The following is a 27,705-nucleotide window of genomic DNA, read 5'->3' as shown; positions in this document are numbered from 1 at the left end:
TTGGCTGCTCTGTCACTTCCCTTGGGCTTTCACCTGGATCTCTAGTTTCCTTCCTTTTCTAAAGGCATGCGCTCAGTGTCTCCAAATTCTCTCTGTGTGTGTGCGCCATTCAGTTGGCTGGTGTCCATTTGAGGGTATAGTCACTCCTTGCACCTTATGCTTCCAGAAATAAGCAGCTGGTATTGTAATGATGAACAGATAAATTCTGTTGTAGTTTCTGATTAAGACGGATAATTTTCAGACTTAATGTTAATAACTGAGACTAATGAAGAATTTTCATTCACTTGAAACCAAACACACCCTTGTAACACTTGAGGTGATTTACATCTTCAAATATTAGATAAGGACATTACACGTATTTTACAGCTAGAACATTACAAAAAAAGCTACATTGTGTTCTTAAAGATATTTGTATATTCAATCCATGGCACCATTTCTATCGTGCTTTTGTCATTTTTTCCAGGTTGACGTTCCATCTCTTATAACACGCAAATTGCTGAAAGTTGCAATGAAGCATATTGAAATAATTGCTAAAGCAAGGCAAAAAGGTATTTATAACTTCAGCTTTTTATAACATATAAACAATGGGTGTGACATGCACAACATGGTATATCTATATATAATGTAACGAGACCAGGCCTGGGCTGTGGTCTGCATTTTATTTTTTAAGGGCAGCGATGACCGAATTTGATTCCTTTGACAACTTGCTAGCTTGTTTTGAAAGCGCTTATTCAAATTTCGTATTCCTTATCATTTTTAAGTGTGTTTATTTCATTTTGTAAGTAACCGAAAGAGCAAAATGTTTTTTTTTTTAATGTGAAGGCTTGTTTTCTTGAATGTTTATGCAATTGCGAGTTCCGTTTTTTAAAAGCTCAGAATTCAGCGATTCACTCTTTTGTGCCTGTTAACTTGGGTGGGAATAAAATCCTTTTTTCTACGTGCCATCCTAGTGAAGAATCCAGAACATGTGCAGCAGGCTGCACTAGAGGAGTATGGGCCAGACCTGCATGTAGCTCTGCGAACTCGAAGAGATGAGCTGGTATACTTGAGGAAGTTAACAGAGATGCTCTTCCCCTACATTCTGCCTCCCAAAGCAACAGACTGCAGGTATGTTTAACAGCAAGATTAGTCTGTGTACAAAACTGGATTCCTAGCATTTGCCATATGAAAGTAATTTTGTCTGCAACAGCCAACCGGCCCCTTTGAATAAGAACATTGACTGAGAGATCGTGATAATCGTGCGTGTTTTATTTGCATGTGGGCCTTTACTAGTAGAGCCTTCAGAACATCCCGTTGGCCACAGATTAGAGGAGGACCAGTCCGCCCAGCTTGTTTTATTTCTCTGTAGTCCAAAAGCTGATACTGACTCTAATGGGACTACCTACCTTCCTCAGAAAGGGATAATTCTCCTAACCATTGTTTTCAGAGATGTGCTATGGCTACCATCTCAGGTTTTTTTTTCTTTCATTTCAAGCAGCATTGCTAAAACTTTTAAGCTACTGTATAGGAAATATTAAAGAGTACAGTTTTCTTTTAATGGCCTCTGCTCGCTTTAGGGTCAGGAAAAGGCTCTCGTTCACGAGGTAAAAAAATAAGTGTAATTTCTTTATTTTCAGGTCTCTCACTCTCCTGATCCGCGAAGTACTAGCCGGGTCCGTTTTTCTTCCTGCCATGGACTTCTTGGCTGATCCTGTAAGTAGAGCATTTTGTTTCAGCTGCAACAAGCCTGACGATTTAGTGCGGAGCTGCGTGCCAAGTTGAGTCCTAGCTAGTCCAGTGCCGTCTCAGGATCGTTCCCAGCTGCACGCTCAATTGCCATGAGAAACCCTGCAGAACAAATATGGAGACTTCCTGCTCTCATATCTCGTATTCCGGTACTCAGCGTTAAGCTGTTCTACCAAGTAGATATTGAAGATGGCTCTGATTCAGAATATTCAAGTTATTTTTACCACTAAATTAATCTGTTAAGTTGTATTTCCTACTTTTTCATATATGCACTGTATCTGAATGCTTGTGATGATTTAATGTTAAATTTCATAAATAAAAATAGAATAATGTATGTAAAAATACTCCCAGCGAGGGCATGTCACTAGATATGCGACATTCTACCAATTTCAATCCACCACCAAAAGAATACAGTGGCTCTGCTTACGAATTTGATTGGAAATTCACAGTATCATAGTAATTTTAATTTTCATTGATAAATGTTAGAGATGTACTGAGACACTCCACTTAAGTGAACACATTGGTAATTAGTTTTTGTGATAGGCTTTGGCTTTATTAATGTGCACAGAATACTTTAAAAGGTAAACCTCATGCATAGCCGTGTACTACATTTGTTATACTTCATCTGAGAGTGTTTTCTCTTAACCATTTGTAGCAGTTGGGTCTGTACAGTTTTGATAACGACCCTGATTTTCAGAAGATTAAGCTACTGGAGTCTTAACTGCAATACAGGGGATCTTTTATACAGTATACTCTTGCATTTACTTACATAAAATAATGCATTGTACCCACCGTTCCCCTGTTTCTCAATATCCCTGCTGCCACCAGAGTCCACTCACCATAAATAACAGAACAAATACCTAAGCAACAGTCAGATGTGACTGACATACTGCAAGAGTCAGGTTCTGTTTGCTTATACGTGTTTGTCTAGATTTCATTTTTTTTCATTCCTCAGAATATTTATCTCCATATACATCTCAGAACTCACTATTTCACACCACAGGCTCTATGTGTATTAGTAGGTGTGATATTGATAAGACCTTGCTTCATGATTAGAACATGAGACATAGGTCTGTTGTATTGTGGTTGGAATGCAATTGTAGGTGACTATTACAATACATTTCACGGCAGTGGACACTTAAAAATATAACTTATTAATGATATTTCAGTAGTTCACTGCTACTACATTCAGAGCTTTCTCATGCGATCCAGTGTTCCTCTTACTTGTGTACTTAATTGCATAGTCTATAGGAAGAATTGTATTAACTTAGTCTTGTGCTTTAGTGTCCTCTAGAGGGCAGCAACTGTTGCTTTTGGCTTATTGCAAGTGAGAACATTTTAGTGTGGAGCTGATAATTACATTCCAGCAACCAAATTTGTTGCAACAAATGTTAACCTACAATACTAATTTAGTTTAGAAGGGAGCTCCATACTAACCATGGGATCATCCTCAGTATTCTGCTTTCAGTTTGTTGCAATTGATTGATTTTGTAGGTAAGCAGCGTGGCATGCCAACTGTAAGTATTTGCTGGTGTTTTTGTTTTTTTGCAGGATACTGTGAACCATTTAATCCTTATATTCATTGACAACTCTCTTGTAAGTACATTACAAAGAAACATCAGTTAGGAAAGTCTGATTTGAAAAGCATTCTTTTTATAGTATTGTTATGGCTATGTTTATTCACTAATGGTTCTACACTAACGAATTGTTATAAATATTTTACTGTTAATATTGGAAGGTTTTTGAAATTTCACTAAACGTAGTATATTCTGAATGTTAAATGTGAATGTTTAAGTTTGTAAGATCATGTGAAAGAATGGGGGTTGTTAAATCTTTTTATCTACCATTAACTGCATTTGAACGGACTATGTACGATAATGTGTTGGTGTAGTTTCGTTAAGAAACTATTTATCATGGTCAAATTCAAGTGTTTTTTTATTTAGTTTGATGATGTCTTTATAGTAGTGATGCAATAAAAATTGTTCAGTCCAATTGTTAACAAGTTGAATATGTTTTTTTAAACAGTCATTTGTGCAGTCAACATTTGTGTGTTCCTCTGTTTTATTTATTGATATTTGCATAACATAATTTACATTCTATCCAACAGGTTGTGTATGAATAATAATATATTTACAATCTAGCTTAAGATTTTTCTACTCTTATTGCTGTAAATAGATTGTCAGGATGGAAATGATGTAATGGATTATAACACTAAAGATGGGCAGACTGAGAAAGAAATGAGGAATTAATTCATATAAGTCCAAATTATGTTTCAAAGTTTTAGCTGTGGTCTCAAATGCAGAAAACCCCCTCTCACACTTTAAAGAATGGTACAATTTATCATCAACAGCTCATTTGCTAAAGCTCTACCTTGTTTGGGTGGAGTTCAGAGATCCATTTCTATATTTGAGGTATCTGCATAGGTCAAGTTAATACTCTACAATAATTTGCATGAACAAAAAAATGATTCCTCTGTTTTTCAGCCTGAACCTGCAACTGAACCTACTTCAGCCCTGGTCCCTTTCCTGCAGAAGTATGCTGAATCACGGAACAAAAAGCCATCTGTAAGAGAAGGGCATTTATGTGCTTTTTTTCTGTTCTGTGTCTATCTGGTGTCGTTGAGGAGTTGCTTGGGTTTCCTGACCTGATTGCGCCGTGTTGTTGCCAAGGTGCTGAAACTGGAGCTGAGGGAGATCCGAGATCAGCAGGACCTGCTGTTCCGGTTCATGAACTTTCTGAAGCAGGAGGGTGCCGTCCACGTGTTGCAGTTTTGCCTCACTGTGGGTAAGGGTGCTCACTTCAGCAGGGTTTCCTGTTGCCTAGGCGCTGGATTTGGTCAGTTGCCATAGTAAAACTACCGGATTGGTGTTTGTTTCAGCTTTTTTTCCTCCACCCTTATTGTCAGCACACATGTAGCAAGTATAAAAATGCCCTTTATCACGTAGGTCCAGAGGATCCGTCCCATGTTAAGTCTTGAATGTAACTAGAAGTTTTGTGATCACTTGTGTGTGACCTAGTCAGAATTCTAGCAGCTGCTAAACATGGTAATTTCTCAAATATACATTTAGAATGACTTGCAAGTAGGGTGTTATGATGATGGAATCGTAGAACCATGTTTTCCACTACAGATTGCATAGGATGTGCCTGGCAATGTTTATGAGAAGGAAAAAATGTTTTCATGATGGTATACACACAAGTCAGGCTACCGACTACCAGGACTGAAGATCACCCCTAGATTATTTGTTTGGGATCAATTCTGCGTTGCCCCCCTCTTGAGGAATTCTGCACAGTCCTCTTCCTTCTAGGCCGCTCTTGCCTTGGGCCAGCTCAAAAACATACTCATCACACTCGCCACGTTTTCACACCAACTCTTCACTCTCGGTCTTCATTAATCACCAGGCACCAAGTTTCAGAATGCATGGTACATTGGTTAAAGCAGTTTCAGAGCAGGAAACATTGCTCAATTACGCCTAAAGGTGTGCAAGAATCACTGCACCAGATCACATCATATTTAGCATATTTTAGGTTAGGAAGGAGTCGCACTGTAAAAAAAAAAAGTTAAATAAATGGCAGAATTATTTTTCATAATCTGGCATTTTTTTCTGTCAGAGGAATTCAACGACAAGATTTTACGCCCAGAATTGACAGACTCGGAGATGCTCTCCCTTCATGAAGAAGTGAAAAAGATCCACAGTACTTACTGCTTGGATGAGAGCGTCGACAAAATCCAGTTTGACCCTTTCATTGTCGAGGAAATAAAAAACAGTAAGTTTCATTTTTCTTGCAATATTCCTAGAAGAACAAAGTGGTTATTGTTGGATCCAGCGTATTGCAAAAGTGTCAAGACCCTTCCTTTGGTGTTCTATTTTATGAAATGGCAAAATGCTGCTCACACATTGTTTGTAAACTTCATATTTAATTCAAATCCTGATTGCTCCTACTGAAGACTTGTAAGGGTAGATAAGGTACAGTAGATGTGATCACAAACTCGAGAAAAGGCTGAAATATGCTGATTGCATAAATATTCAGACCCAGAACTCAATATTGGTGGGAGTAGTACCTTTTCCAGCACTTACAGCTACAAGTCATCTTGGGTAAGTCTCCACCAACTTTGCACACTGGCGTAATCCAGTTTTTGCCCATTCATAGCAGATTAACTATTAGCTCTGTCAAGAAGTTTGGGGATTGCAGCTGTCAAGTTTTTCTTTACATTCTTAGTAGATTTCAAATCAAGACTTTGAGACACTCCAGAACATTCACTTTCTTGTTCCTAAGCTTCTCCAGTGTACCCCCGGCCTTGTGTTTTAGATTATTTCCTTGCTTCACACACACATTTCAGCAGCTTTTCTTTTCAGCCTTTTTTTTTCTACGATTTTGCCAGTACTTTGCACCATCTCTGTTCCCCTCAGTCTTGAGAAGCTTCCTAGTCCCTGCTGGGAAGCAGAACTATAACATCATGCTGCCACCACCAGCAGCAAGTGGGATGGTGATGAGTCACTGAAGCACCATGTTGGATTGGCATCAGAATAAATGTTTTGCATTTAAATTCTAATCTTGTCTTGTTTGACCACAAAAACCTTTTGCCACATGTTTGCAGTATCACTTAAGTGTTTGGTTGCAAACTCCATGTGGGATTTGAGATGTGTTTTCAGTTCCATACAAGCTCTCTGTGCATTGCCAGGGATGTTGTTAATCCGTGAATGGAGTTTTCCATCTCAGGCTTTGAAGTCTATGACTCTGTTGCTGTTGATCTCAAGGTGGCATCCCTAACCACTTTTCTCCTCGCCTGATTGAATTGTTTGTAGGGACAGGGAGAGGTGTATTCTGAAATTATGAATCACAGTTATTTTAGACAAACAATTACCTTGTTCAGGTAATTTTGTGCACCTTGATTTAAATTTGCCACAGCAAAGGGCTTTAATATTTAATATCACTTTTTTTCTATTTTCGTGTTTTACTTTTTTATGTTAACTGTTGTGTGTGTATAACACATTTTAATTGCTGCTTCAAAGTGTCTTGACTGCAAACTCTACAGCGATAAAATTTGAAAACTCTGTAAGAGTCTGAATACTTTTGCAAGGCACTGAATGTCCTTTAGGTTTTCTTCTGGCATGGTGTTTCTTGATTTTCTTCACTGTGCTTTAACATTTCTTCTTTTTTGTCTAGCGGTTAAAACAACCGCTAAGGATAGCTAGATAACAGCATAAGAAGTCAAGTGGTAGAGGTGGTCAGTGTGAATTCTGTTGCGTCAATCAGTTCAGTTCAAACATGTGAAGAGATGATTCGCATCGTCTGCAGGAGTTCCTTGGCTAGAGACCAGGTCTTCTTAACCTGTCGTGAAGCAGGGAGTTCCAGTGGCAGCGAGACAGAGGCCTCTTCTCCATTCTTCTCATTCTTCCACAAGATTCAGTAGATTCTACAGCGAGTGAAAAGATGAATGGCTCTGGCAGGTTGGGTGTGTTGGAGGAGAGTGTCATCAAGCCCAAAATGAGTTGGGCACATAGACTACTTTAGAAACACGAGGTAATGTGAAGAATCCTTTCACTGTTTCTCACAGTTGCGGAAGGGTCCTACGTTGATGTCGTGAAGCTGCAGACCATGCGCTGTCTTTTCGAGGCCTATGAGCATGTTTTATCTCTGTTAGAAAATGTCTTCACACCCATGTTTTGCCACAGTGATGAGGTAAGTCTCCCTGTTCCGGTGTTGTGCTTTACGAGCTGCAGCATTACAGCGTTTCCTTGTTTGTTGATGTTTTCAAATCCAGGTACTAAAGCACAATTAGACTTTTTTTTAATGTGACCATATCCTAAACAAAAGCAAGTATTTTCTTAATAGGGCCATGTTAAGTCGCTGATGTTTTAGTAAATATACCCTGGACCACTAAAGTAATCGGGAAATCAACAGATGAATCAAATAAGTCATTTGTTCAGTTGCCATCTGTAACCAAAGGAACCTACATGTCTGCCGATGAATGCTTCAGTAAAATGTCCAACTATATCTCAGGGAAACTACCTTGCTTAGGGGTGTAACAGCTTTGTCCCACCCAGGATTTAAACCTAGAAAAAGCCGGACATATCCATGAGGTTTTAACAAAGGCGTAGTCTGTTTTTCTGCTTATAATATTTCATTGTAGAAGTAATCAAAAATTAAAATAAAAACATGGTACATTTGAATTTGATATGTCAATGGCTATTATTACAAATGTATTATAAATGTATTTAATATTTTTATTATACTTGATAATTGTATTCTTAAGGTCAGTTTATACTTAGAACCTTCTCTAGAGTCTTTAGAAACAGAAAATGTGCTAAAAGCATAAATGTGTATTTTTTATAGTGGAGTTAAGATAGCACTCAGATAGGCAAGGCTGCGATTGTGAGATATAACATGTTAACACTGTTACACTAAATCTTTCAAATTGGGAATTATCATCAATTGTTGTATTAAGATGATTTGAAAAGCAGATTGTGTTTATCTTTGACGTTTAATGTGTGCCTGATCCTGGCTTTAATTAGGCCTAATAGTAACATTACACTGATTCCAAAACAAGTCAGGCTGTGCATTGTGAATGCTTGACTTGCCAGGCACACACAAACCTCTTCAATGTGTGCAGTCACAAATATATCTTCTCCTGCAGGCTTATTCAGCTTGTTGTTCATAACATTTAATCTTTTACAAAGCAGCAGGGTTGTATCTTTTCATGTGTCTGATCAAGTCTGCCAGTAGAGGGAGAGAAACTAAAATACAGTGGTGTTTTCACAAACACTTTATGTACAGTGGACTGCTTTTCCGAACAGTAGGTGAGGTAAAGAATTAGTGATATTATGGGGAGTGAAGGCAATTGATAAGGCATGCCCACAATCGATATGTTTCTAGGTATGAAATTAACTTGTGCACTGCATGATCCTCTGGTCAGTAACTAGGTAATTTATTATACAGCTGATTGATGAAAAAGAGTAACAGATAAGGTTTAAATTACATTGAAATTTAAGATATCAATAAAGTGTAATTTTGTTTCAGTATTTTAGGCATCTGTTAAGGGGAGCAGAGTCCCCAGCGCGGAATTCAAAACTAAGCAGGTACGTGTTTGACTGTCCTGTTTTACCGTTTGTTGTCCAATATTTAGAATAGAAGGCGACATGGTTGCGTAGTGGGTTAGCATCTCTGCCTCACAGCACTGGGGCCCTGGGTTCGATTCCTGGGGTGCTATCTGCGGGGAGTTTGTATGTTCTTCCCCAGTTTGCGTGGGTTTCTTCAAGGTGCTCTGGTTTCCTCCTGCTCTCCAAAGACATATTTACAGGTTAATTGGATTCAGAGAAAATTGGCCCAGACGTGAGTGTGTGTCCGCTGTGTGATGGACCGGTGCCCTGCCCAGGGTGTGCCCTGCCTCGCGCCTGTTGCTTGCTGGGATGGGCTTCGGCTCCCCCGCAGCCCAGAATTGGAAGAAAGGTTTCGAAAATAGATGGATAAGAGTGGCTTGTTGCACGTCAAGCGATAAAGCATGGTTTCTATGGACAAAATCACATGGTCTTCATTTTTTAAAATGGGACTGATCAACACAAACCTATCCCCGAACTTGTAAAAATACAGTATTGGGGTGTATCGTCCTGATACATTTCATTTTCTTTTCTCTGACAGCCTTTTTCAAAAGCGCTGTCGTCTGATCATTTGAAAGGTTGCAGCAAACAGATGATAGTGTTGTTATGATTTCAAGGTCTTAGCCTTACTTAAATACAGGTGCACGAGGCAGTAAGGCAGTTTTCAGAATGACAGAGCTCTGTACTCCTTTTCTCATTGAAATCGACGTGTTTGTCTTATGTGACTGTGTTTGTTTCTTGTCGTGGGGTTAGTATGTTTCCTGGCCTGTTGTAATGCCTTGTGCCTATTATTCCAGAAATAGCCTGAGTATGGATGACATCCGGTAAGTATGTCACCAGCATGATGCGCGTTAATGTCACTCAGCTGCCTTTTTAACACTGCTCCCAAGATATGTAACTATACTTGCTGGAATGCAGTTTAAACAAACAAGTCTGCCTTTGTAACAAATATTAATGAGTTAAATGGGATTCTTATTTAAACGGATGATGGGAGGGCCGCGCTTGATCCCAAATCACTGTAGTGTGACATGCAATGAGTGTGGCGGGGTCGCTGAGGGGAGGGTGGGGATAGACTCTCTCGGCTCCTGGCAGCATCAGGAAGCTCGGAGGATTGAGGTGCGGTCCGCAAGGGGACACGCCTCCCCTCTAGCCACCTGTACGGTGCCTGTGACGTGCTCAGAAATGAGCAGCTCAAAGGCGGCGGGTCGGAGGAGTCTCCTCACACTTCCTCATTCTCCCCGTTTCTCAGAGCCCTGCGGAGAGACGTGAACTGTGCATTTGGCTGTTCCCAATTAGACGAGCTGACCCAAAGATGTGTACAAAAATTATTTGTTAAAAAAAAAAGTTCACACATGATTTGTAAGATAGGCCTAACTTTAACCGTGTGAGACAAGCACAGATTTTATTTTTCGACTGGCTCACACATACACTTTGATTTGTGTATGTGATGCAGTCTCTCCCCGGTTTTGAAGTCTTTTTGTCAGTTTTTGAACATTTTACTTGAAATTGAATCATTTTACACACAGCCATTTTACAAATATTTAAACATTACCTGAATTTATGCGTTTAATTGTTTGGTTGGGATTTCACACAGATTTACATGCATTCCTACAAGAAATCGAGAGCTATCCTTATGTATTTTTTGTTAGTAATAAAACCCTGTTAGACCTCAAAGTTTGCAGTATCTTGACGCTCAAAAAAGAAAACATCAAAAGTAATGAGTGTTTTTTTTCTTCAAATTTGATGTCTTCACTGCGTTTTCATGGATTTTGAGTTTTTAATTTAATTTTGTATTAAATTTTGAGACCACACATCTGTTGAGAGATACTAGCATCTGTATAATATAACCCAGGTGTTTTTGAGCATTGCACTCATTGACAAATGTATATTATGCTAAATTATCTGTATAAAATATATCGATGGAAAATTACAGCGCAGCTGGATTCTGTTTTGAAAGGGGAAGCTAAGTCTTAAGACACATTCTGTTTTGTATGATGGGGTACAAGATTGTAGTAAAGAGCACTACAATCAGAACGGGGAAATTGTGCTCTTTTTGTTGCAAAGGTAGTACTTACGGCAGCATGAGCTTGGAAGCTGGTGAAAAAGGAGTCGAATGCAAGACTTTGAGTGGCTGTGTGGCATCATCCCTGTCTTTGAATGCAGGCCTTTGAGCTAATATATGTCTGTCTTTCTCTCACAAATGATTGCTGCCACTTGGACATATTTGTTTTATACAAAATGGCACTAGCTGTGAACAGGATTACATGCAGGGCTCCGCGCCTTCATCCATAGCACAAGCTGCGGCTGTGAGCCAAGGGCCTTCACCTGCATCCGTTTTCCCTCATGTCCAGTCAGCTCTCACACTCCCATCTGGCATTTTCCCTTCTCTCCCTGCTGCTTTAAAGTAAGTCAGGGTCCATTACAAACCACGTTCCCCCCCTTCACAGCGCATGGGTCTTTGTAATACGTGCCATTTACAGACTTGTGTTTGTGTGTTTGCTCAAGCATGATTCCCTGCACTAACGAAGGGTGTCTTTTGGACATCTTACTGAATATGTACATTTCCTTACCCTTTGCAATTTTTTAAAATTTTCACCTTCCACGTGATTTGATTTGACAAAAAGGGTAACACATATACCATTTTTGTCATTTTTTAAACTTTGTCATTTCTCCTATTTATATTTGAGAGATTATAGTGAATGGGGTTAGGTTTTACATTTCCCAGTGAAGGAATAACAGTGCACTAGATCTATGAATAGTGTACTAAAATTGTAAATCTTGTTCATTAACCACTGAAAAATATTGATCCCCTGTCCATTTAGTAAGTTGTATGTTTGTCTTTGTGTTATTTTGTCATTGGTGTCCTCTCCATTTTTGTACATATAAAGCTCAGATTCTTAGCATAAGTGAACTGTAAGATGTAAGTGGGTTGTATTATCTGTGAAGTAATATATGTCTGATATGAGAACAGATGACAGAGTCCAAGAGATGTATAGATAACTATCTCAATCTGAATACTAGCTTTTGTTCTTAACCTGCCTTTTGTTGAGTTCTCACGTGTTGCACAAATTCTCACTTTGCAGCATAGTGACCTCTGCTGGGAGTGTTTCTAACAAACATAAAGTTAGATTAGTTACAGTACGTATGTGTGTTTTTTAATCATATAGTAAATGAATAGTAAATCCTGTGTATTTTCATGAAGACGAGATCTGTTGTGGAAACAATAGATGAAAAATCACTTCCCCATGCTGTTTTTCCTTGACGTCAATGGCTGACCTCAATTACACGAAGTTAGTGAGCGCTGGATTAAACAACTACAGTAAGCAAAGTCAGTATTCATGGAGTTTGAAACCAATTACCACGAGGGCCCTGTCAAATACTGTATGGATATAGGATACTATAGCAGTTACCTAACAGAAAACAGAATTGATCCTGTAGTACATAGCATAGACTTAAGTGTTATGGGAGTTCAAACCATCAATACGTCTGAGTGCTAAAAATCTCTGTGAGCTACCCACTAATGTTTATGCTCCAGAATAGTTTTCTAATATAAAAACCTATCATTAAAACCACTATTTCCTAAACTGAGATGTTCAGGTGATGACAATTGCATCAGATTAACATTCTTATTTTTCCCATGAATAGAAATTTTGTACTTATGGTTGATGTTAATTATGTATTATTATTTCTAAATTATCCTTACAATTATAATTATATTATTTTCTTTGAAACATATGAAATTGTTTCCTTTGAACTTTTTAATAGCTCTAAATAGAACAAAAGAACAGTTTCAATTGAGAGGAGGCAAGTCTAGCCTTGCTTGTTTGGTAGTTAGTATAGTTGATTAAGGTATTGCCTTTAACAACATACCTGGGCAGCATGTCTGTACTTCCACAGCTCATTGAGCAGTTTATTGTCAAGAACAGAAGCATTGAGAACAGAATCATTATAAAATATAAAATCTTTCGTAACTGTTACATATTATAGAAAAGTGTTTTAATTCAAATCAAGCATGAATAAAATATATTTTTCAAAGTATTTTTAATAAAACTTCAATTTTATTTCAAATAGCTAGTCGTTACCGTTAACATAAGTTATGGTAATTTTCACGTCTATTGGAGAGTGGTTTTCTTATACAGTAGATATTTGTGAATTTGTGACCATTTGCAAATTTGGCTTATTCACAATTTGGTCTGGCCGACGGTTGAAGAAGAGTGGGGAAAATATGAAGCCGAGCTGAAAGTTGATTATCGCAACTTTCAATTTAGCAGTGCAACAGACTAGGATCCGTGACAAATCTAGCCAGTGAGTGAGCTTCTCCCAGCTACTTGCCCAAGTACACACTACCCAGCATTCGCATCTCAAAGTCGGCTTGTTTTTGTATTGCATCGAACACTCCAGGTTCAGTGTCAGCAGAGTGGAGAATGACAGGCTGGAGACGACGCTACAGGCTCACTGACCGTTTCACTGCCCATTTCATTACAGTGGGGCATGCTAATCACGGAGGCAGAGAGCAGAGAGAGAGTGGGCAGGCATCCGCTAGACACAGAGGAGGGATTCATGTTTATTTTAGCTGATTATTAAACTTTTTGTAGTTACTGTTATTTTTTGTAGTTTATCAGTGTTAGTTTAAAGCAAATGCATTAGTTCTGTACTTATAATATCAAGTAAGTGGTACTTGTGTCATTTAACCACACGTGCCATATACTGTAGTTCATTATGCAACGGTATATGTGTGAACTTTGTTATATGTGAATTTGTCTATTTGCGATAGTTCTCTCCATCTAACTCTTGATCAAACTGTTCAGACTCAGCTGCACTTTAATATGTTGGTGGCATTTTATTTATTTCTTTATTGTTGTTGTTATTATTGTTTATTTGTTTGTCATTCATTACTGGAACTTGAAGTGTCTTAGCCCTTACTTTTGCTCTGCAGTTAAAGTTGTTCATTTAAGTTATTCAGATGGCTGAGTTGCAGCTTAAGTAACATGTATTGTAGAATGCTTTTTGTATTATATTTTTAATGTTTAGAGTATGTGTCTGGAGATCGTGTATTAAATACACCTTGTATAAAAAGTTTGGGCCTAGTTCTTTGGTTTTGAGCAGCGATAATCATTGCATTAAATTGATTGAATGATGATTAGATGCTATTTTAAGAATCAACATGTTCTCTCAGATTTAATTATTTGGATGTTCTGAAGGTACATCACTCAATATAAACGTTAGATCCTCTTTGAAGTATCGTTTCAATGCTAAGGTTCTTAGCATTCAAATGTTAGTTGTAAAAATGTTGTAAATCTTTTAGTAGTGTGATGGGTATATATTGCTTATAGTGTGCACTAAGAGTCTGCAACTGTCTTCAGAAGGTGGACGTCGAATTATATACTGTATAAAACAAGACCTTTAGGTTCCTGCCTGCTGCTTACAGATCGTCGCCTTCCTGTTGGCTGTGCTTTGCTCCCATTATGCATGTGTGATGTATTTGGCGTTTCTTGCTGAATGTGTCAAGTCTCGCCGACATGCTGACAGTGGTTGTGTTGTATTTAATGTTTAGAAATACCTCTAAACGTGGGGAGACCTTTGGAATCAGCCGCATTGGAAGTAAAATAAAGGGCGTCTTTAAAAGCACAACTATGGAAGGTGCTATGCTTCCATCCTCTGGGTTAGCAGAAGGGGAAGATGACATGGTAAGTTGGAGTCTTACTATGATCTTGCTGTTGTGATACCCCTAAATAATACACAAAAGGACTGTAACAATTACACCAATGGTTTTTTTTTTGTATTTTTGTATTTTTCTGACATTCTAATACTTTTGTCAGGTAACAATAATTTGTAGTTTTTATTACGTCCTGGTGTGTGCCTAAAACTCAGGTATAATTCAGGACAAACGATAGAGTTGATCTGAACGTTGGCTGGGGACCCATAGGCCTTAGTGTTGCCTGTGAATAACAAACCTTTGCAAAGACCTTTGTCATTCCACAGTGTCGCGGCTCACTGCAGTCCGAGGTGAGTTCGTATATTGGGAAGACAATAACCCTAACCCTCATGTGCAGACGTATTGTTTCATGGCTGTGATTTGCCTGCAGGTTGAAGAAGCCACCATGGTGATGGAGGATGACTCCCCGGTGGAGGCGATCAGCACTCCCAGCACGCCCCGCAATCTGTCTGCCTGGAAGATCACCATCCCCTACGTGGACCTGTTTGATGACGAACTCAAGAAAGAGAGATTTCCAGTGTTCTGTATCGATGTGGAGCGCAATGACAGGAAAGCAGGTAAGGGGGGAGACCCCAATGCATTTCAGTCTGAGAACGTGGAGTTTCTTGTGTTTACCAGTGATCTATGTGTTTCACGTTATTCTATGAATAATCATAGCGGTTTAATAGAAATAACAGCAAGTTAATCCTTCTTCAAATTGCATCCATTTTCTACCCACTTCTTCCAATTCAGGGTCATGGGGGAACTGCAGCCTGTCCCTGCACACATACATTGAACCCAGGACCCCAGTGCTGCAAGACAGCAATGACAACCACATTTGAATAAAACTGCATGATATTGAAATCGCATTGCAAAACACTGTGCCCTGTTCATGGACTCCTCATGTACAGACTCCACGTATTTGAGGTCCAGATATGTGTTTTATAAAATTTACAGTTCTTGTTACATATTTTGTGAATACCCTCTTGTATGCTGTTACATGTATAGCTTATAACTGCTGTGTATAAATGTGTAACCTTCATGTATCCAATCTGTCAGGTTATACTGAGTGCTGTCAATAGAGTGAAGTATAACAGAGGAGAGACACTTAGGCGTAGTAAACTGACACACTGGAAAGGAAACATGATGAGAGCGGGATTTATTTTTAAGTGGGTGGTGGTTCCCAGTCCTGGTTGTGGTGACCCACACACCTGTTGGTTTTTGTTCCAGTCAGTCCCTCAGCTACACAATCAGAACATCATTAATTTAATAATAAGATTCACCTGCGCTGTTTGTTCCCAGTTCATTAACGTGTTGGAGCTGTAACCGTTGTGTTTTCTAGGTGAAATAAAATCCAATCCCTCTAGTCCAGAAACTCCAAATTTCACAAGCTTTTTTTTTTAAATCACCTCTTTCAGTGCAGATATTTTCATATTTTGTGCCTGGCATTTTTTTCCATCCTAACCATTTTGGGAGTAATTTTCGACAAATCAGTGCAAATGATCATCAGTGGTGTTGTGATAATTACCTCATCTTAAGTGCCTTTGTGATGGAAATTTAGGGAAAACATTATTAAATGTTCCAGATTAGCATAGAACATTGATAGTCAAGGAATATGTTTGTTAAGTAGTCCTTTGGCATTTTATTTATGAGAAATGATTGTAGGATTTATCAATATTTTTGCATTGAAAACAACTATTTCAACTATATGTTTTTTGCAGCCATTTGTGTGAAATGTATTTTATTTATACACTTATTATAAAGAATAATAAGTGTTTATGATGTGTTTTGCAACCCCTAAAATTGAGTGCTTTTAAATTTATAACAACAACAAATAAACAGATTAACTACTAAACACACTTTTGGTATTAAACTGCAAAATTAGTTTTCAAAAACTGATTTTACACAGTCAACTGTGCAACAAGTAAACTTTAAGGATACAAGTAATAGGTTTATTCCATGCTGAAAAGAGAAGAAAGAAAACACAACGTTTCGGCTGTGGAGCCTTCTTCAGGTGTGAGGGCTCTTTATAACTTTAAAGTTATACCTGAAGTGTCTGTTATCCCCTAAAGGATATACAGCACTTTCTAACACTTTGTACCATGTTGCACGGAAAGACTGAATTGCATGTTAATTCTTTTTGCGTGCTGTTATTTCTATTAAAATTCCGTATTTGTTAATATCACCATTTTTTCCATGTCAAGTTCGTTAAAAAAACATGATACCTGAACAAAAGTGTTCTCTGAAGATGATAATCTCCAACAGTTGTCTGATTTAACAATATCTGAATTTTAGGAAATTTTGCTGTTATTAATGGTGTTCATTTTTCCCTCCTGCATTCTAGTTGGTCATGAAACCGAGCATTGGTCTGTGTACAGAAGATACCTTCAATTCTATGTTCTGGAATCAAAGCTGACAGAATTCCATGGTAAACACATTTCTTATTGTTTATGATTGCAGAGATTTCAGAAAATGTTAACAAATGTGGCTTCCCTTGACAGATGCTTAAATACATAATACAATTACTATATTACTTATATATCTATTGGTAACATACAAGTATTATACTGTAGGTGGGTTCAGTTGAGATGAAATGACTGAATTAGCAAAGGCAATGCTATATCCATTGTATATATCATTGTAACCTATTACAAAGCTATTATATTTTCAACTAGCTATTCTTTATCTCCGACTATCAAGGTTCATTTCCAGATGCCCAGCTTCCCTCCAAAAGAATTATTGGCCCAAAGAACTATGAATTCTTAATGTCCAAGCGAGAAGAATTCCAGGAATACCTGCAGGTATTATTGCTCCGTGACCAGCAGTCCAGTCAGAGTAAACGAGGATGACCGCTGAACACCAGTAGAGCAAGTTATTGTCCGTTTTCAGAGGAGTCAAAGTACAGCCGAGTATTTTGTTGCATCAGTGCATTGCTTTTCATGAATAAAGTAATTTAATTTAGCTGGCGTTGCCCTAGGCGTGTTGTTCAGAGTGATTAGTGGATGAATTCCAACAGCTGGTGCTGCAGACTCACTTGCAGGAGGACACCGGTTCACCACTCATTTGGCAGATGGACCAGAAGGGGGTTAAGTGACCTGTTCAGAATAGTACATGCAGGTCTGGAGCTAATCTTTAGGGAAACCAGTGGGACACGTCATCACAACTGCACAGATTTGTGGGGTGCATAATCGATATATGTTATCGATATAGCTCTTTTTCAAACCTATTTGTTTCACTACAAAGTTTTATAGCAGGCAGTGGGAAGGAGGGTATTAATTTCCCTTTATAAGTGTTTAGGTAATGATGCATTCGGAGTAATTAGAGTGCTTTGAGGCTTTAATGTACTTCAATACAAAGATATGCTTAGCTTCAATGCATTAAAATCTACATTAGGTTAAAATCCTGCATATGATTTTAGTAAGAATGAAAAATTGTTACAGAGGATACCAAAAGCTAATAGAGACATTTTAGCACATCATAGACCATAGATTGCGGCACAACAAAATTATTCTACTGCTTGATCTTTCTGAAGTGTATATTCTTTTTAAAGGGACAAGCAAAATTACAAGCAATTGAATGAAAATGCTTTATAGTTTAAACTTGGGGCATACTTATTCGAAATTTCTGAACCCTGTTTGTTTTACTCTTTAGAAACTTTTGCAGCATCCGGAGCTTAGCAACAGTCAGCTGTTGGCAGATTTCTTATCACCCCACAGCATGGAATCACAGTTTCATGATAAGATGCTGCCAGATGTTAATCTTGGTAAGTTAAGTTATTACTATCCAAGCATTCAATAATGGTAAAGAAGTACAGAAAATGTTTTAGTTCATTGGTTACTAAGACTTCATAAATTGTGAAACAGTTTTCTTTTTTTTCTTGCAGGGAAGATTATTAAATCTGTTCCTGGAAAACTGATAAAAGAAGTAAGTCCTGTTTATCTGATATATTTATACCAAAATAAGCATATAAATATTTTGAGGTAACTGTAGGATGGTTTGATATCCATTTCTCGAACACGGACCAGGTGATACTATTGCTAGTGAAACCTAGAAAGGAGGAAGATGGTAAAAGTGGAGTGATGTCAGCTGAGGAGCTGAAGCAGGACAGCGGTGACCATGTGGGCTGAGGAGCTGAAGCAGGACGGTGGTGACCATGTGGGCTGAGGAGCTGCAGGACAGTGGTGACCATGTGGGCTGAGGAGCTGCAGGACAGCGGTGACCATGTGGGCTGAGGAGCTGCAGGACAGCGGTGACCATGTGGGCTGAGGAGCTGCAGGACAGTGGTGACCATGTGGGCTGAGGAGCTGCAGGACAGTGGTGACCATGTGGGCTGAGGAGCTGCAGGACAGTGGTGACCATGTGGGCTGAGGAGCTGAAGCAGGACAGCGGTGACCATGTGGGCTGAGGAGCTGCAGGACAGCGGTGACCATGTGGGCTGAGGAGCTGCAGGACAGTGGTGACCATGTGGGCTGAGGAGCTGCAGGACAGTGGTGACCATGTGGGCTGAGGAGCTGCAGGACAGTGGTGACCATGTGGGCTGAGGAGCTGAAGCAGGACAGCGGTGACCATGTGGGCTGAGGAGCTGAAGCAGGACAGTGGTGACCATGTGGGCTGAGGAGCTGCAGGACAGCGGTGACCATGTGGGCTGTATAGGGCAGGCAGAAGCAGAAGGACCACTCAAGTTATCGGGAGAGTAGGGGTGGATAACCCTATTCAAGGGGCAGTATGAATCATTTTCACGAACCACCTGAACCCAGGATTCCAGTTTTCCCCACCTTTCCCCCATCCTTTTGCCTGATATCTTGTTTACCGTCATCTCTTTGCCCTGCTTAGGCTGGAAATGCTCTGTCTTATTTCTTAATTTGGATCGAGTCGCCTTGTGTTTTTCAACTCTTTTAATGATGAGCTTTATCATGTTAGTTGCATAAATATCTTTGCTTCCTTGGCCTTGTTGATTCATTCTTCATACAGATAAATCCACAATGCAGAATGTGGTAGCAAGGTCTATGTGCCCTAGAGGACAGTCTAGCATGGGCCTAGTGTGCCAACTAGAGGCACTGTGCTCATGGCTTTTTCATCCTGCATCCTTAGCCATTGTGGTGATTGTATTCAAGTTTCTTTGTGGTTGAAAGTTCTAGGACCCAATTAAAAAAAAATCATTCTTTTTAAATCACTATTTCATGTTCCACCTTATTCCACAATTTATTTGAAGTCCTTGAGTGTCTTTACTTTACCGTCAAATAAAATCTGAGAACAGTTTGAGACGGTCAAGGCAGTAATGAATGGTTAAGTTTTTATTGGAATATTAAATAAGGTTTCTGTTTATATTTAGGTACATTACAGCTAAAATGCCCTCCAAAAGGTTTTAGTACAACAAAATCACGTTGGGTGTGTGTTCTCATGAAGCGATACTATGTACATTACCATATACAAAGATACAATACTAAAGACTGTACATTTCAGTTTTGTCTAATTCTGTCTACATTTGCATCCTATAGCAAAAGCACACTTTGTGTACCACCCAGAATTCCTGCCGCTGTTGCCATCTTTAGCCATTTAAGACAAAAATAAGAAGTTTAACTTTGCTGACCCCATACTTGTGAGGCCACTGTAAGTTAGTAGAGTGTAGTTAGTGCAGTGTGCAGCGTAATAAACCTTTTAGGATAAAGCCGCACGGAGCGCGAATGTATCTGAGGAAATCTTGGTTTTCCAGAAAGGCCAGCACCTGGAGCCTTTTATTCTGTCCTTCTTCAATTCGTGCGAATCTCCAAAACCCAAGCCGAGCCGCCCGGAGCTGACCATCCTGAGCCCCACTTCTGAAAACAACAAGAAGGTGGGCTAGTGCTGCTTGCACCGGACTCGTTTTGAGTGAAGCACTTACTTATAATTGAATTGGAAGTCAGGCAGGTATCTTCTTACGTGTTCTTTCTTTTTCGGAGTAAGTCATTAAGAAATTTTCCTGTACTTTGGTAACACCTCCAAATGTATGATTAGTGCTCTGTAATTATATTTTTTCGTGTCGTTTAAAATGAAAGCTTCAATTTAGACTTAGACAGGTGGTTTTAAAGGAAACTGCCTTTCCAAGCAAGGTATGTTTTTCCATAATATCAGGTTCCAGTTTCTTATTGGAAGAACAAGCTAACATCTTTTTTATAAGCGTCTTCTGAAAGATTATGGCTGAAGGTGTATACCAAAATCACAGGGAGTACTAATGTCAAAATTTAGATTGCTTTTGCAAGGATCCTTTAAAAAAATGATGATCTCTTTTGGTCACGTTTTTTTTCCATTTATGTGGTTACTGGTGGCAGATAGGGGGGAAAAAACATTTTTCACAATTGTTGTAAGTTCTCGGTACCTTAGGGACTACAGGCATCCTCATTCTTATATAAATATTAGTTTTCATATAGTATACTGTGGTTACATTTAAAATGTGATATTTTTTTCTTCTACCTTTGCAGCTTTTCAATGATCTGTTCAAAAATAATGCCGGTCGCTCTGAGAAGAAATACAATCAGAACTGTTTCATGGAGAAGATCACAGTAGAGGGCGTGTATGACTACCTGATGTATATCGGTACGTCACAGTGTGTGTTGTCCTTAGGCCAGCGGGTCCACACAGAGCAGGATGTGTACTGTGATTGCTTTTAGCTCTATATCAAATTCTTAGTTCCTGGATTGCCCTCATTCAGGTGCGTTGCCTGAAATGTCACCAAGAGGACCACTGCAGAAGCAAAAAACGTATTGTGGGATTGTATGAAACAATCTCATTTCTACCTGTCTGTGCATCATCAATTGATCACCTACAGTAGTAAGATCTATTTAGTCAGGAATAGCAGCAAGCAAAGAGAAGTTTTGTGTGCTGAAGGAAATAGAAATAGTACTCTTGAAGTAGGGTATTTCTGACAATCGGGACCACCTGAAGAAACAATTAAACAAAGGTCTGAGCAAGCAAGATGATCAATTAAGTCATTGGTGAGCACTAGAGCGTTAGAGCCCAGCTGGAGCGAGAGCTAACAGATGCAGTGACACTCCAGTGCAAGGCCTGGGAACCACTGCCTTAGATCAACGAACTTCATGGTTTCATAGCTGATGGGAATAATTGTTCTGCATTTTCTTTCATTAATATACATGTCAGTGTATAGTTACGTTAGTAATAAACGTTGGTTATAACCTTTAGGTTTCTGTTAACCCATAAATGGTGTTTTTTATTTTCACGTCTAGATGGCGCTGTTGTGACATAAACTGGAGGTGTTTTGGCTGCTGGTTTTATGACTGTGTTTTGAACTGCAGGCCGAGTGGTGTTTCACATCCCCGACTGGCTGCACCATTTGCTGACTGGTGGCCGGATCCTGTTTAAGAACACACTTGAAGCCTACACTGACTACTACCTACAGTACAAGTTAGACCAAGTCCTTCAGGAGCACAGGGTTGTCTCTCTGATAACATTGCTAAGAGGTGGGTTATGTGAGATCTGTGGTAAAATGTGAAGATTTGTTTTTTCACCTTGATCAATAGTCCTAAGCTTGTGTTCTGTCCATGAACCACTACTTGCATACGTAAGATTTCGTTCTTTCTAAGCAAACTCTCTCCAGCCCTCTATTTCTTACACATTTCTGAAATGGTAGTTTTGAATGTCAAAGGCAGTTGATTGCCTGCTCATGCAGTGTCTTCTGTGTTACCTTTTACACTGACTCTTGTTATTCCCTTCCTAGACGCCGTATTTTGTGAAAACAGTGAGCCTCGCAGTTTTGAAGACAAACAAAAGAGAGCCAAGAAGACCTTTGAAGAAATGATGAACTACATTCCTGGTTAGTACCACTGTTATTGATACCCTGGCTGCTTTCAGGAAACGGTTGGATGAGCTCAATTAACTACTATCTACCACACAAGCTAGATGGGCTGAATGACCTCCTCTCGTTTATAAACTTCGTTCTCGTGTTGTGGTCAGCCTTATGTCCAGTTTTAATAGTATGGCACAGTAATGTATGAACACCAAAACTCGCAGAGAATCTTTTGTAATTGGTTGCTTACCGCTTCTCATGTGCAGGTGCATGGCGCGTATGGAAAATAAAAAAATTTTTACGAGCCATCCCATTTTGGAGTCTGAAAAGCTTCAATGAACATGCTATATTAGTAAAGAAAATCTTTAAAATAACTTTTGTAACAGTAAGACAATAAGTTGATTACTGTTTTGATGATGCTAGTTTTAATTTACCAGCTTTAATACCTGATGCATAAATTCTCAATATTTTTCCACAGCACCTCAAAACAATACCTATTACTGTTTTCTTAATTAATCCTTTTTCTGTTCATTTTCTAAATAGGTTTACTTAAGACTTTCATTTGACATGACCTGTGCTATTGTTAAGAAATGTCACCTGTCAACATATTTAACATCCCCTTTCCTACATAGTAACTGCTATTCATTTTGTTCCTTGTCCTTCAGCACACAAATAGTTTATAGACACTAAAGAGCCAACGGGGAAGACATGCTTGGATGTAAATGTACATTTCTGTTCTTGAAGCCTGGTATAGGATTTTTAAGAGGAAGGATATTCATTTTTGCGAGGGGACAAATAAAACTCAAGAAGTCTGAATTCAGTTGAAGTCCGAGGTCTATTGCCAAGCTGGCAATATTGTAAGTGTTAGCTGATGAATCCACATCTCTTTAGTCTATTAAGATGCTACTAGCTAACCTTTGGGACTTCACAAGTATACAGTATATGGCATCCATCGATTTTATAAGCAATTTGTTTAAATGATTGTACATTTACAAGGTTCAGCATTCTAAAAGCAATATGTGATGAAAGAGGTCTGTTTTACAATATGACCTACTGCATTGATTAAAGCCAAACACATTCACCAGAGTTCATCAATGCATAGGAGCCATTTAGAGAACAAATACTTTCTTTAGCATTGTTTTCATTTTTATAAGTCTTTTATAAGTATCATTGTTTTCAAATAAGCAGATAATGGTGTTATACATGAAGAAGGCTCTACAGTTGAAATGTTGCATTTTTCCTCTGTTTTTCAGCATGGAGTTAACCTTGACTTGCTCCTTTGCGGTCTAGGCTTGCTGACCCAGCTGCCCACTTGAACATTTTTTTCTTTAAATGCCAACAGCTTTGTCCACCATTACTGCTTGTGGGCTGATCGGGGGCTGAGAGATTTTCTTCAGAAGCCCCTCTCTTGCATTTCACACGTATTCTGATGGTTCTAGCATATGCTCAGAATTTTATTACCTCAAGGGACATACTTTGTTCTTTCTGTGTTTTTTCAGTCTTCTAAAACTGAAGTTTTAGAAGAGCAGAAGTACTCTTGTTACGTAAGAAAAGCAGGTGGTTGCACAGTCTCAGGGATCCTGGGGCATTGCTCCCACTGGGATCTTTTATTGTTTTTTTCCCACAATATCAACAGCTTATGGTACAGTTTGTGTCACCTCATTTTGGAAACCTCTGTGCTTTTTATTTAAAAAAAACAATACTGCCATTCTAATGTGTATGGCATGATTACGTTTGTTAAGGTACTCACATGATGAAAATACTCCATTAATCTGCAACATTGTTATGTTTTCAGGTAAAGCAAAATTGAGGAAAGTACCTCTCTAAACAGAATACTCTAATAATAATAATTGCTTACACTTATTTAGCGCTTTTCTGGACACTCCACTCAAAGCGCTTTACAGGTAATGGGGACTCTCCTCCACCACCACCAGTGTGCAGCCCCACCGGATGATGTGACAGCAGCCATAGTGCACCAGTACACTCACCACACACCAGCTCTCAGTGGGGAGGAGAGTAATGTAGCCAATTCATAGAGGAGGATTATTTGGAGGCCATGATTGGTAAGGGCCAATGGGAAATTTGGCCAGGACGCAGGGGTTACACCCCTACTCTTTTCGAGAAAAACGCCCTCGCATTTTTAATGACCACAGAGTCAGGACTTTGGTTTTACGTCTCATCCGAAGGACGGCGTCTGTCTAGAGTACAGTGTCCCCGTCACTATACTGGGGCATTAGGACCCACATGGACCGCAGGGTGAGCGTCCCCTGCTGGCCCCACTAACACCTCTGTTAGCATATTTATCTTTTGTTCTCATACCAGGTGAAATGTGAGTTGACTTTAAGGTTCCCTGCATGGAATAGTCTAGTTCCAAATTTGTTATAATTTGATCAGATTTATAACAAGTATTGTCCAACTCTATTGCCGAACAGGCGTCACAAAATGGACAACAGAGCATTCACCTGTACAGCGGAACTTATTGTCCGTAGGACTTATTGCCCAAATCCATAAGAGACTCTAAAGTCACTTGTTGTCACTTTTTAAAAACGGACATTTTTAAAACATGTTTTTCATTGAATCTTAAAATGTATAATTGAGCTGGACTTTTACATGCACTAGACCTGTTTTCTGTACTTTTCTTTTTTTCTTCACTCATATGTGATGTGTTTTGAATTTCTTGAAATACTTCTTAATGATTATTTTTTTCTTATCCCGCTCAGACTTCCTGGGGAAGTGCATCGGAGAAGAGGCCAAGTATGAGGGAATCAGGCTGCTCTTCGATGGGCTACAGCAGCCCATTCTCAATAAGCAGGTAAGAACGTGGTAGTGGGTGTAAATGTAGGTATGTCCCACTCCTTTTTTGGACCTTAAAATAGACTACTGATTCTGTTGTGTGAAAAGTGTTTGTATGGTAATCTGTGTTGCTTCTTGGAATTATGGAACATATCAGAGAGTGTGCATTTTAATATATTGGTTTTTTTTCTGGAAATAGTCATGGATGGAATTATCTGTGTTGATAGACTCCCTGGAAGGTGAACTGAAACCCATTAGTGTTCATGTCTAACTGATATAGTCATTGCCTAAAAAACACCAAATGCCTGTCTGTTTAGGGAGCGACTACGTCATTTAGACAGGGTTGAATTGGACACCGTTTTTCCTTGTATCCATGACTCATTTTGTGTAGCAGTAAAATATGGGGGAAAAGCATGTCAAAGCAGTATGAATCGGGTAAAAAAATCAAGTTGTAACTCGTGCAAAATCTGGAAATGGGCAACACTGTGCTCACTCTCTCCTCCTTTTGTCTTGTAAAAAAAAACAATTTTTAAGATGGTGTTCTTTGCTTTGTTTTTACAGCTGACCTATGTACTGCTGGATATTGCTGTACAAGAGCTTTTCCCCGAGCTAAATAAGGTACCCAATGCTTTTAAATCTTGCCAAAGTGTGTGAAAAAAAGACACTCTTTGACACTCATGTATTAAGAGATTAATTGAATGAATGTAAATTTTATAATCATATGGTTTTCAAAGATATATGATTATATAAATTTGGCCAGGACGTCGGGGTTACACCCCTACTCTTTCAGAGAAACGCCCTGGGATTTATAATCACCACAGAGAGTCAGGACCTCGGTTTTACATCTCATCTGAAGGATGGCGCCTGTTTACAATATAGTGTCCCCGTCACTATACTGGGGCATTAGGACCCACATGGACCAAAGGGTGAGCACCCCATGCTCTGCTGGCCCATCTAACACATCTTCCATCACCAACCTTAGTTTTTCCCTGGAGGTCTCCCAATCAGGTACTGACCAGGCTCACACCTGCTGAGCTTCAGTGGGCTGCCAGTTGTGAGTTGCAGGGTGACATGGCTGCTGGCTACTAAAACGGGGATTGATTAAGCCCGTTAAATGCAATGTTTCGTCAGCAAAATCCATATTTCCTTTTTTTTCACACCGTAAACTACAAAGCAACATAGTGTGTCGCAGTAGAGCAGTGGCCAGCATTGCTGCCTCGTTGCGCTGGGGCCCTGGGCTCCATTCCTGGGGTGCAGTGGGCGTGGAGTGTTCTCCCCGTGTCCCCGAGGTGCTCCCGTTTCCTCCCTCATCCCAAAGACACGCCTCTGGGAGACTGGCCCTGGTGTGAGTGTGCGCCCTGCGAGGGATCGGCGCGCTGTGCTGGGGTGTACCCTGCTCTGCGCCTGCTGCTCCCCTCCCTTGCGGCGCTGTGTTGGATGAAGTGGTAAAGAGACGGCTGTATGGATGGATACCAAGGTGCATGTTAGTGCCTGGCAACATGGACACCGTTCATTTCTTTGTAAAAAAAAAAAATGAAAGCTCTCCCCTTTCCTGCATCCAAACTGTACTGTGACAACCCATTTATTGGACGTTTGCCTTGGAAGGTTTAAACGTTTCAAGGTTGTTCTAATGAAAACACTTGCTGTCTCCAGCAGGTACAAAAGGAGGTCTCCACTATGGCACCTTGGATGTAGAAGGCGAGTAGCCGCAGCTTGATCCAAAGGATGTGCACTATACTGTGTTGTAAATAGTGCAAACACATCTTGAAGACCTGGACCTCCTGCACAGAGCTTTTAAATTTCAATGTGACGAGAGGAAAAAGACCCGTTGACTACATTAACAACCATCTATTATATTGCACTAATAAAGCATATTTATTGATTTGAAGAGGTGTCTTGAGTTCTTTGTATATATAAATTGGGTGGAAATTCATTTGATAAAACAGAACAAAGTGTATGACCAGCAGCATTTATGCCACAAACCAAACTGTTCCAGCTGTGGTTCGGTATTACACTGTATCCATACAGAGGCCCAAGCCTAATGAGAGCTTGGCTGAATGTGTTCTAATTTGCAGATGAAGATGGAAAGTTTTCCAGGGCAGAGCTGGAGGGAATCCAGTTGTTAAAATTGTTTTTTCATACCACAGATCGCTCACATTATTGTGTGCCGAGCCTTTAAGCAGATTCCTGTTCCTCTCTGAATTGTTAAATAAACAAAAGAAAATTTAAGTTCATTTCTAACAATCAAATATCTTGTAAAGAGTAATTTGTAGTTCCGCTCCACTGGATGTAACATTTTATTTCAGAAGCTGCTTAAATCTGAATATTTTTTAGAAGAAAATAAACCGTGATGGAAACTTAATAGAATGTCATCATTTTATCAGGGAGGTAATCTTACTTTTTTAAAAGAGGGAAATGAGCACAAAAAAAACATTCTGAGGGGGGAAGGGTGGGGCTGCTTTCTGGTAAGACCTACAATTCATCTGACCCAGACTGCTATTTTAGACTCAGTGTCGTATGGCATGTTCTTACCATATAATTACAATCCAAACCAGCACTGAACTAGGCACAGCGTTTGTTAGAAATACCAGAAAAGGGCAAGTGAGTGAAAAAGC

At 39.3% G+C, this 27,705-nt stretch overlaps 1 protein-coding gene across 8 annotated transcripts in view; it reads left to right on the top strand.

Annotated features, from left to right (window-relative positions):
* The window catches only part of snx14 (sorting nexin 14), a 36,162-nt gene extending 9,184 nt beyond the window's left edge, over positions 1-26,978 (top strand). For 2 of the 8 annotated variants that reach the window (XM_088626714.1, XM_088626709.1), the window contains 23 exons: positions 464-548; positions 951-1,107; positions 1,617-1,692; positions 3,277-3,321; positions 4,209-4,289; positions 4,395-4,509; positions 5,335-5,490; positions 7,283-7,407; positions 8,746-8,804; positions 11,071-11,226; positions 14,377-14,509; positions 14,909-15,095; positions 16,862-16,945; positions 17,218-17,318; positions 18,169-18,280; positions 18,401-18,441; positions 20,231-20,350; positions 20,976-21,090; positions 21,807-21,971; positions 22,229-22,324; positions 25,018-25,109; positions 25,652-25,708; positions 26,744-26,978. In XM_088626714.1, coding sequence (XP_088482840.1) covers positions 464-548; positions 951-1,107; positions 1,617-1,692; positions 3,277-3,321; positions 4,209-4,289; positions 4,395-4,509; positions 5,335-5,490; positions 7,283-7,407; positions 8,746-8,804; positions 11,071-11,226; positions 14,377-14,509; positions 14,909-15,095; positions 16,862-16,945; positions 17,218-17,318; positions 18,169-18,280; positions 18,401-18,441; positions 20,231-20,350; positions 20,976-21,090; positions 21,807-21,971; positions 22,229-22,324; positions 25,018-25,109; positions 25,652-25,708; positions 26,744-26,785 — 2,400 coding nt within the window. In that variant the 3' untranslated portion in view covers positions 26,786-26,978. Of the gene's footprint in view, positions 1-463; positions 549-950; positions 1,108-1,616; positions 1,693-3,276; positions 3,322-4,208; positions 4,290-4,394; positions 4,510-5,334; positions 5,491-7,282; positions 7,408-8,745; positions 8,805-9,619; positions 9,647-11,070; positions 11,227-14,376; positions 14,510-14,908; positions 15,096-16,861; positions 16,946-17,217; positions 17,319-18,168; positions 18,281-18,400; positions 18,442-20,230; positions 20,421-20,975; positions 21,091-21,806; positions 21,972-22,228; positions 22,325-25,017; positions 25,110-25,651; positions 25,709-26,743 lie in introns of those variants that run through there. The other 6 variants (XM_088626710.1, XM_088626712.1, XM_088626711.1 and 3 more) reach the window with 6 other exon arrangements.
* Positions 26,979-27,705: the final 727 nt, after the last annotated feature.

Source organism: Lepisosteus platostomus, chromosome 3, assembly GCF_059453375.1.
Source record: "Lepisosteus platostomus isolate fLepPlt1 chromosome 3, fLepPlt1.hap1, whole genome shotgun sequence".
In the NCBI taxonomy this organism is placed as follows: domain Eukaryota; kingdom Metazoa; phylum Chordata; class Actinopteri; order Semionotiformes; family Lepisosteidae; genus Lepisosteus; species Lepisosteus platostomus.
Note: the sequence above shows the minus strand (reverse complement) of the source record. Positions and strands in the feature narration are given on the sequence as shown.